Source organism: Ciona intestinalis, chromosome 14 (assembly GCF_000224145.3).
Source record: "Ciona intestinalis chromosome 14, KH, whole genome shotgun sequence".
Taxonomy (NCBI): domain Eukaryota; kingdom Metazoa; phylum Chordata; class Ascidiacea; order Phlebobranchia; family Cionidae; genus Ciona; species Ciona intestinalis.
The window spans coordinates 4,374,884-4,386,070 of record NC_020179.2 but is presented as its reverse complement, the minus strand read 5'-3'; the positions used below and the strand labels follow the sequence as shown (position 1 = coordinate 4,386,070).

General features: G+C 35.3%; 1 protein-coding gene across 1 annotated transcript in view; it reads right to left on the bottom strand.

The window, feature by feature from the left end:
* The window catches only part of LOC100179741 (guanine nucleotide exchange factor for Rab-3A), a gene marked incomplete in the record, with an annotated part of 5,542 nt that extends 1,048 nt beyond the window's left edge, over window positions 1-4,494 (bottom strand). The window contains 5 exon segments of the mRNA XM_026837597.1: window positions 974-1,239; window positions 1,680-1,807; window positions 2,158-2,266; window positions 3,625-3,798; window positions 4,197-4,494. Of these exon segments, the coding sequence (XP_026693398.1) occupies window positions 974-1,239; window positions 1,680-1,807; window positions 2,158-2,266; window positions 3,625-3,798; window positions 4,197-4,370 (851 nt within the window).
* Window positions 4,495-11,187: the final 6,693 nt, after the last annotated feature.

Sequence of the window (11,187 nt, the reverse complement as noted above, 5' to 3'; positions counted from 1 at the left end):
ATGCCTGCTATTAGTACCAAATATTAACTTTGTGGTGAGTATTTTATTTTATTTATTAATAAATGAATGAATGCAACTTGGTTATTCTCACACACCAGGAAAACGACAGTCGTTATAGCACAGGTGTTCCGTTTCATACAACCCATACCCTTAACAAGTTACTGTAGGTAAATATTTTTTATCAATACTGAAAATATGGATAACCCATCAGTGACCGCTGATTTTTATTCAACTTTTTATATGTATGGCTAACAATTTTCTGCATAGCTTATATATACATGTAACAATATACACAACAAGGAATGTCTCATCATGCAGACTTGTTTACATACAAACATAACTATTGCATTATATACAGCTGGCAATACCTAAATACGTGGTAGACATAACAGACAACGAACTAATTATAACTCGGTGTCTGCACTTTTGACACCATGTCTAGTTTTAAGCTTTTTTATGATTCTTTTAACCTGGTAGGCTGGTGGTAGAGAGACGCAATCAGCGAAATTTTTCCCAATTAATAATAATTTATATATCCATTATATCATCATATGATGTAGATTTGTAAATTGTGTTTTAATCATACAACACATTTAGTTCCTCTAGATAAGTTTGAAACATTACAAAACGACAACACTTGATAATTTGAGTGTCACCTAATACACACTACATGCATATATTGGTGCTAATTAATAATAATTTAGGAGTTTTATATAAAGTTTTGTGTCGCAAACAAATCCAGAGAATTAAATTAGGTTTTGATTTTACAAAGTTAGATTATTGGATCTATTGCTGCACAATTATTATATGCATATCGTGCATTGACGTTTTAATGACACCCGAACTATTAAGTGTTTTGTGAAATAGTTGTAGTTCTGTAATGTTTCAAACTTATCCAGAAGATCTAAATATGTTGTGAGATTAAAACACACTGGTTTGGAGAATTATTTGAATACCTGTTCAACATTTTTACCTTGAAACTTCCGACGTTGGCATTTCTTCCACTGACAGCGAGTTGGTATGAATACACTTAGATACTTTCACTGCGAGGTCTACGTTGTCGAAATCCAAACAAGGTTGAATATCTTCACGTGACACTCGCTTTAGAAACAATGATTGTGCAATAGCCACACACTGATCCACACAATATAATAATGGAGTGTCACACCCACATGTTTCTCTACTCGATAAGTTTGCTGCAAGCCACATAGATAACTCGGCTTGTAACGTTAGGTCAACCTGAAATGTAGAGTAAAAAGTTCTTGTAATATAAGAAATGGCTATAAGAAATTAAGAATATATATAAAAAAAGGACTTCACCCATATAGAATAGAATGTGCATATACAATGTTGGGGTAATGGGACAACTCTGGCCTAAATCCCAGGTCCCATGGCATGCCTCACTGTAGGACCTCACCCATATAGAATAGAATGTGCATATACAATGTTGGGGTAATGGGCCAACTCCAATTTATATCACAGGATTTTTTGTAAATTTTTTGTGAAAACTTTACCTATATAGAAAAGAATCCTTAATTGTTGCCGTGAGTTAATGGAAGTTTCGGATTAGCTCTGATGTTAATCTGAATCCACCTCGTTATAGAACCCATACTCAAAAAAAATAAAATGAAATAAAATCTACATAAATTTAATAATTTGAATATTGAGACAATTGTCACCTCAACCTTTACTTGATCATCAACCTTTAAATGGATTTCCTCGTCCAACTTTGGGACCTCCAACTGGGGTTGAATCAACTTATCTTTGCTCCAACTTTTCGGAAGTTTAAGATTTCGGATCGGTGAAGCTGGAACATCGGGATTTTAACTTAAAAAAAATGAAAAAAAAAACTTTAAAAAAAACAAACAAAAACTTTTAATAAAAAATAAAGTGAAAAATAACAATTTTTAATAAAAACTACAAGGAAAAATAAAAGAAATCTAATTAAAAAATAAACGAAAAAAAGCAGAATTTTTATTAATATACATAAATAATTTTTCCATGGTATAAAGTAAATGGTTAAAAAAACAGTACTCTGAAATTACCCTTCTTCTTAATTAACTGTCTTAATTAATAATTAAATGATAATATGTTAATTTATAACTAATAAAAAAATTAAGTGAGAATGTGTGAATTAAGAATTAAATGATAAATTACCGTTCTTTTTCTTAATCAACTGTGGATGGGATGTTGGGTTAGGGTTGCTTGGTGTTGAAGTAAGTACAAGGGACTTCAATGCATCAACTTCCAACCTTAACGCTTCAATCTGGATGGTAAACGTATTTTGTTGTTGTTACTATAGCTTATTCCTGAAAAAATTAATTTCATTGGCAAGCGTTTTGTCTGCCATTCCCCAAGACATTAATGGGGTGTAAAAATATAAAGTTAACAAAATTAAATACATGTTTGTGGGTATAGGGATTTAACAGAAAATTATTTCGGTGTTAGGGTCTGGGGTGATGAGCCAATTCTGGCCTAAAACTGAGGTCCCATGGCATGTACTGTAGAACCTCACCCATATAGAATAGAATGTGCATATACAATATTGGGGTAATGGGCAACTCTGGTTTAAATCTCAGGTCCCATGGTATGCCTGTAGGACCTCACTCCTCACCCGTATAGAATACTACTATACAGTGTCAGATAATACAACCAAATGAACTAATGATTTTATTGAATGGAACAATTAGACACACAGTAAGTCTAGCGTAAATATGAATAATTTTGATTACGATTTTGACAGCTCAGTAATCATAAATTCTAAATCTTATTGATTTTGTGTGGATAGTATATTATGTTCCAGTACTTTCAACAAGCATTATTAAACCATTACATAAGCTTACCCATACTATTACTATGCATGTGAATATGAGAATTAGCTGTGTTATCTGTGTATTAGAATTAGATAAGTTGTAAAAAACAGTTAAAAATCTGTTTTTATTTAGTTATTTTTAGAAAGTTTAATTAAAAGATATGTCTTTAAACTTAGTTGAAATAAGATACACAGATAGTAAGTTTGGTATAATGAAGTAATGAGATTGGCTGTATCAATACTTTGGAAAGTTTATATACAGTTTAAGTTAGGTAACATTTTTGTGTTTTAACCTATTAGTTATTATATTAAATAAAAACAACATTTGTCGACAATTTTGTAAGAGAAAACTGTTTACTGGCAGAAAGTCTTAAAGTGACACTTATGCAAGTTTGCTGTATTTGAATGTTAATTGCAGGTTAGAACATCATAACCAGCAATTTAGTTCTGCAGTTTTAATTACTTCAGAGAGGCGTAAATGGTTTATTGGTGGGGTGTTTAGTGTTTACACTTAGTAACCTGCTTGGGTATTTTCCAAAAGATACTAGTCCCAAATCATCTTATATCTTTTTATATAATAATCACCCACAAAGTAACATACTTGGTAACTCGTAAGCTGGCACGAGGTGCCCATGTTATAAAGACTGTCGTTTTCCGGTCACGCGAGGATAAAGTAAGTTTCATTCATTCATTCATTCATTCATATTCATTGGTTATCTATATTTGGTTTACGCTGACAAACAGTTTAGTTATATATCGTTGCCTGGAAACTTAGTCAGTTACAACACTACGCAGTTTCATGATTTACGAACCATTCCTTCTGCCTCAGCTAGTTTCTTTTCAGCTTTATGTCTCGTCATATTTGCTTCATAAACCATCTTGTTCGCTTCTTCAAATAAACTCGCTGTTAAATCTTCAAGTTCGTTCTCGACTTTACTTCGAATTGATTGTAAGTTCTCACATTCAGCATTCTTCTTCTCAAGGTCCTGCATACAGAATGGAAATTAAACAAAAAAATGTAACTTACTTGTCATTACGAGGTAGGAAAACATTTTTTATTACACAGGTGTTCTGTTTTATACATCTTGTGCCCGCTTACAAGTTACCATGTATTTAACTTATTTCTCCTCGCATGGCGGGGAACCACAGTATTAATAACATGGGTGTTCTGTCTAATAATGATAGCGGCATTAAGCCTCAAAAATGCCATTTTGGTCGCTATTTCACGCTAAATGTAACCACAGTATCTTACTAGTACCCAATATTAATATTGACTTAATAAAGGAGTAAATACATTTTAACGCAAAAGCAAATATAACTAACAAGCTAAGCACACAGTAGTAAAATTACACACTCATTATAAACGTATTACATATAGCCCAACCTGTTTCGTTTTGTCTAATTCCTTTTCCATTGCGATATACGCCGCTTCATTTCTACAGTTAGTCGTATGGTTTAGACTTCCATTTATACTATCCAAACTATTCGTTTCTGAAGAGCTGGAATCGTCATGTAATTCGTTCGTTTGGACTTCACACGTAGCTGCTACGGTTGTCATATTCTTACTGGTTTTATTCCACCAAATTTTCCCATGAAACCAAATATTTGTTCGTCTTTGACCGCCGTTACATCGTTTCAATGCAGTTTAAACAATACCTAACGCTAACAACACAACAGCACAATTACACTTGAATAGGATGCAATAACATTCGATTAAAACAGACAAAGTCAAATTACACGGACGAAACCATCGCATTAAATCTCTGCCCTTTTAATTCAATGGTGCTACGTGTTAAACTAATCGTATTCTAATCTCACTCGACTACGTATCTAATCTTATATAGTGCATAAGTCAGCATTGGGAAAGTTATCACTCTATAGCCCCACCTTGCGGATTTGCTTCACGTATATATGTAACCACGAATCGGCAGTACCGAGTTTTAAATTTTAACATTTCCTCTTCCGCTTATATGTAGTAAATATACATTTGTTATATAATTGCTATTTATTGCTGTTTGTGTGTTATACGCGTGTTTTGGTGCAAAACTGTTGTATTTGTATGTTAGTATCTTATACAAAACGCTATTGAAATTACAAGAAGCGAAATGTTTGGGCAAATGCGGTAATATACAAAACACGATCGTACATTTTGCAACAATAGATCAAATTAATTGACTTTAGTTTCTCATCTACAAACTTCATTAACGTTAAAACAGCCAACAAAAAGCGACTGGGAATGTGTGGATGTAACTTATTTATTCTCCCAAACGAATTTATGTCGTTTGTCTTTTCGCCGGTTTAAATAATTTGGTATTCGGTATCATATTCGAAAAGATGAACCAAAGTGACGTCATGGACGTGTAAAATCACGTGACAACGAACCACCAACCGCCCGCGAGTTCACTGGACAACATTATAAATAATTGAAGACATCTTGCTGCCAAATTCATGGATGCTTTAATTGCCATCAGTAATGCGATTGCTATGGGTATATTTAGGCGTCGTATAACGGTCGGGGAACACGATCTTTTATAAAGATATGGTCGTGACTCCATACTAGAGTAAAATTTGCCAAAAAATAAATATTGTTACAATAAACTACAGAGTAACACGCAGATTATAAAGTCCAGTGTCTCATAGGTTTATGCTTGTTTCTAAAACAGCGTTATACCATTTACGTTTGAGCGTATATTTTGAGGTGTATGAAACAGAACACCCATGTTATAACGACTGTCGTTGCCCCGTCACGCGAGGGTAAATAAGTTGCATACGTGGTAACTTGCAAGCGGGCACGAGGTATATGAGGAATAACAACGGTGTTATAACGACTATATTACTTGTATACCCGTGCATGCCAGGATAAAGCAAGTAACAACTTTGCAACTTATATTTTATCGATTACAATGCTATTCCTTGGGGATGTATGCGCTGTATAATCAATTAATATATGAGTTATATCCGTATTTTATCTCACTTCTATTGTTTTATACGTGGACCAATATACTGCTACGCCTGGAAGACCCCACACAAATATATGTTCGTGTAAAATATTAGACCTCACGTACAGTTTATTTGCCACTTTTGGGTAAAAGAGATATTTTCTAATAATAGTTGCAACTATTTATCATCAAGAAATTCTCCTTCGGTTGCCACGCTCGTCACCAGCTGCCCGAATCTCTGGCTTATTTTCGTAATTTAGTTTGTACAAAATATAAATCACAAGGGGAAGGGGGCAACTCGATAGCAATGCGGTTACAAATTACTTCAAAATATACGTTTTGTTGCGAAAATAAAGTTAAAACTCGATCGAAAAGAACAGCTCGCCACCAGTGTGGTTTTAAAGTATAATATAGTAGGGTGGGAAGAAGACGAAACATCGTTTCAATTTATTTTTTTGTCCAATTTAGTAGTAAACAAAGAACATTTAAAAAATTATAAAACCGTATCCTCACGACTCCCATAAACCGTTGTTAATGGTTTAAAACACGATCAGGTTATTTGGATTTTATGTGCCAAAGGTGTCCCATCTTTCCCCACCCTACCATATGTTTAATCTGTGTATCGTCGTCAGAGCAAGTAAAACGTAGCAATATATAAGATTAAAGGTTACAAAGTTATTTGGAATGCAACAGCCGCCTGGTTGTCTGCGTAGAATTGGCAGACTTTGCTTTCAAAGACGAATGTTTTAATAATTTAAATTTCTTAACAGACTTCATGTTTTGGCAGTGGTGTTAGGCCCCAATCAATCACCACGTTTAGGTGATTAAAACACCCCATAAGTCGCAAGTGTATAAAATTACTGGGGATTCTGCTGTTGGTGGAACGGCGCATGTTGACATGAGTAATGTGCAAGTGAGCGCAGAAAATTAGCAGCAAACAAGCTTTCATGAAATATTGATTTATGCCAAAGCACGTTTACGAGTCGCTGATGGAACGCCGCAATTAAACCGTTGGGACTTGCGCAAATTCTCCATGATAAAAACCATAACCATGTTAACAACGCTGATGTCACAACTGCCATTACACAAAGTGCTGCGAAACACACGGCAATAACTTATTTACAGAATTTCATTTTTTATTCCGCTTTATCTTCCCATTTGGTATTATACAAAGAATATTTACAAAATTACATAACCGTATCCTCACGACTCTAAAACAACGTTGTAAATTGTTAAAACACGATTAGGAAATATGGGATATGATGTGGCAACGGTATCCCATCTTACCCCCCAGTACTTTAATGAAACCCCAACCGCCCTACTATGCCAATATAATGACTACCACCATACAACATCATGCGCGACCAAATACGCAGCAAACAAAACCGAGTCCAACTAATGGCGTACTAAGGATCAAGTAGAGTGGGGTGAGTCGTTATATATATAAAAGTAACAAGAATTATCCAACAATACGAGTTCTATATCATTTATAATGTAATATTAATATTCTGATATTCGTTATACACGAAAGTCAATAAATTATCTTAAGCGGGTGTCTTATTACCCCCCAGCCCCTTAATATATTTTATTTGAAACAAAAATTAAAAACACCTTGTGTAAGCAAACCACCAAGCAAGGTTGGCTTCAGTTTAAGCCAGTCAACCCGAAACGAGCACTTCCGAACACGAGAGCGAATCCCAACAACGTCAGATAAAAATCTGCGGCGTGATTAATATCTACGGTTGTAAAATCAACTGAGTGTTGAGATGAATGCAGTGGAACAACTGAATTAATTTGCGCACAGTACTGGGAACAGTGGTAGTCGTATTGGTATAGAATAGATTATATAGTATGGGTTGGGGGAAGATGGGACACATTTAGCAAAAAATATCCAAATATCCTGATCGTGTTTTAAACAATTAACAACGGTCTATGAAAGTCGTGCTGAGGATACGGTTGCAAAACATAGGTGTTCTGTTTCATGGACTTAAAAGGTTAATTTATTGATTTGGAAGCAAAATTATATTCAGTTACTTTTTAATGCGTACGAGAGGAATTGGCCCATTACCCCAACATTGTATATGCCCATTCTATTCTCTATGGGTGAGATCCTACAGTGAGACACGGCATGGGACCTGGGATTTAGACCAGAGTTGGCCCATTACCCCAACATTGTATATACACATTCTATTCTATATGGGTGAGATCCTACAGTGAGACACGGCATGGGACCTGGGATTTAGGCCAGAGTTGCCCATTACCCCAACAATGTATTTGCACATTCTATTCTATACGGGTGAGATCCTACAGTGAGACACGGCATGGGACCTGGGATTTAGACCAGAGTTGGCCCATTACCCCAACATTGTATATACACATTCTATTCTATATGGGTGAGATCCTACAGTGAGACACGGCATGGGACCTGGGATTTAGGCCAGAGTTGCCCATTACCCCAACAATGTATTTGCACATTCTATTCTATACGGGTGAGGTCCTACAGAGACACGCCATGGGACCTGGGATTGAGGCCAGGTTGGCTCACTACTCCAAACAGTTGTTACATTGATGGTCTCTATATTCCGGGTTTATTTTTGCGTACAGTTTATTAATACAGTTTATAATATAGAGTCATTGACTATATAGAATGTATATATGATGTTAGTTCATTTTTTGCGGTGGTTTCAGACTTATATTTACACCCTAAGACATCATATGTTTGCCCACTGCTTTAAATATTTGATTTTATGACCTTTAAAGGAATGGGGAAAGTTTTAAATATTGAGTACGTATAACCGTGGGAAAATATACAAGTGTGAAGCCGACGTAACGAACATGATGTCGGTGATTGGTCAGTGATCTGTGTTAAGCACCTCGGATAAATGTCGCAACTAAAGTTATTAATATTTATGTTAAGTGTGGGAAACAGAGGTGCTTCTACTGCATAGTAAACGGTGTATATAGCTACCATTTACTGTCAATGTCGTGTGAAAAGAGATGTATACGCTCTCCCGTAATTTTGCTACAATTTGTTCAAATGCCCATGATGTATACGCTCTCCCGTAATTTTGCTACACTTTGTTCAAATGCCCATGATGTATACGCTCTCCCGTAATTTTGCTACACTTTGTTCAAATGCCCATGATGTATACGCTCTCCCGTAATTTTGCTACACTTTGTTCAAATGCCCATGGTTATCTTATAATAACAATGGTGTTTTTTTACCCTCGAGGTAATGGGCCAGCTTTGGCCTAAATCCCCAGTCCCATTGCGTGCCACGAAAATAACGGAATACATACACAATAGAATATACAAATATAACGTGTTGGGAAAATGAGTCAACTCTGGAATAAATCCCAAGTCTATAATTACATGTCGTGCAATAATTTCTAACTTATATACGAAGTGGAATTTCTTAACTATATAAGCGCTTCTACAACGACCATTATTTTACAAGTTATATTTCACCGTGAATATAAACTGGTAACAAAAGTTTAACATATAGTAGGATGGGGAAAGATGGGACTATTTAGAATGTAACACAAAACATACATTAAAACAAGTGAGCGTAAGTGAATAAGTGGTATATATTATGACAACTTGATCCAAATGATAACACTGCTTTTCTTTTAAAATACTCCTCTTTAAAAGTTTAACATATAGCCTAGTAAGGTGGGGGAAGATGGAACATTTTTTCATTCTATTTTCCCGTCCCATTTGGTAGTAAACAAAGAACATCCAAAAAATTAAAAAACCGTATTCTCACAACTCTTATAGACCGTTAGTAATTGTTTAAAACACGATCAGGATATTTATTTGGATAATATAGTGGGAAGGGGGAAGATGGGACACCTTCAGCACATAATATATAAATATTCTGATCGTGTTTTAAACAATTACCAACGGTCTACGGGAGTCGTAAAAATATGATTTTATAATTCTTTGAATTTTTTTGTTTACTACCAAATAAACGAGAAAATAAAAATGAAAAAAATCTCCCATCCTACCCCACCCTACACTATATGTGCTAAAGATGTCCCATCTCCCCCCACCCAACTATGTGGGAAGTTTAATCTAACATGTTCAAAAGTCGTAGGCGTAAACATTTATTTGTTCCGAAATCGAAGCAACTGATTTATCTTATTTGTATTCTGTGTTTGGGGGACGCCCAAGACAGGTTGAACGACATTTTGTCAATATAGTTTTCCAATCGATCTGGACTTTGAATTTGTCTTCCTGATTTTCATTCCCTCAGGAACCGCGCCTGCCTAAGTATCGATTAGCCAAACACGCAACTTTTAATTCAATAAAATAACCGCTTTTGGAAAGACATTTCAACAGCGCACCTTTGGAAAATGGACTGTTTTTGCGCTGTTGTTTTGACATGTTTTCAAAAATACAGTTGAAATAATTAGGAATTAGTCATTTGGCAGTTAAAAACCACGCGGAAATGCATGATTATAACTAATTTATCCTCGCATGGTAGGGCAACGACATTCGTTATAACACGGGTGTTTCATACACCTCGTGCCCGCTTATAAGTTGCCACGTATGTAACTTATTTATTCCGCGTGACGGGGCAACGACAGTCGTTATAACACGGGTGTTCTGTTTCATACACCTTGTGCCCGCTTATAAGTTACCATGTGTAATTTTGTCGGTGATTGTTTGTTTTTATGGCTGACAGTTTTGGACAACCGTTTAGTGAACAACTGGGTTGAAGCAATTGTCGTCCTTACATTGGAAATACACCAATATAACGTTGGCAGATATAGCCCGAAACCGTTCTGTGACGGCGCCAGACAATACGCAGACAAAATCTTTGTTTTAATCAAATAAAATGTTTCACAATTTTTTATAAACGAAATCAATGATTTTACAGTCAATAGATTATGCAAATTTGGCATTTAACATCCGCAAATTCATTTATGTTTTTGAGTGGCGCTGATCAATGCTTTGTGGGCTGTGGAACTATATTTTAATGCATATACAGTAAAGTGACGGAATAAATGTAACTTGTTCTCGCGTGCAACGATAGTGGTTATAATACGGGTGTTTGTTTTATACACGCCGTGCCAGCTTAAGAGTTTTGGTTAAGAGTTATATATATAGTAGGGTGGGGGAAGACGGGACACCTTTTACCTCTATTTTCTCGCTCCGTTTAGTAGTAAACAAAAAACTTTCAAGAAATTATAAAGTTATATGCCCACTACTCCTATTGACCGTTAGTAATTGTTTAAAACACGATCAGGATATTTGGATAATATGTGCTAAAGGTGTCCCATCTCCCCCCACCCTACTATATGTAACTTTGTTAGTGATTATTAATCATAAGGCGTATACAATACATGCAGGATACTTATATTTTGGATGATAAAAATACGATTTCGATGCTTTGTTGGTCAAGTAGAGAAAGTCGACTTAAAAAAGATGATA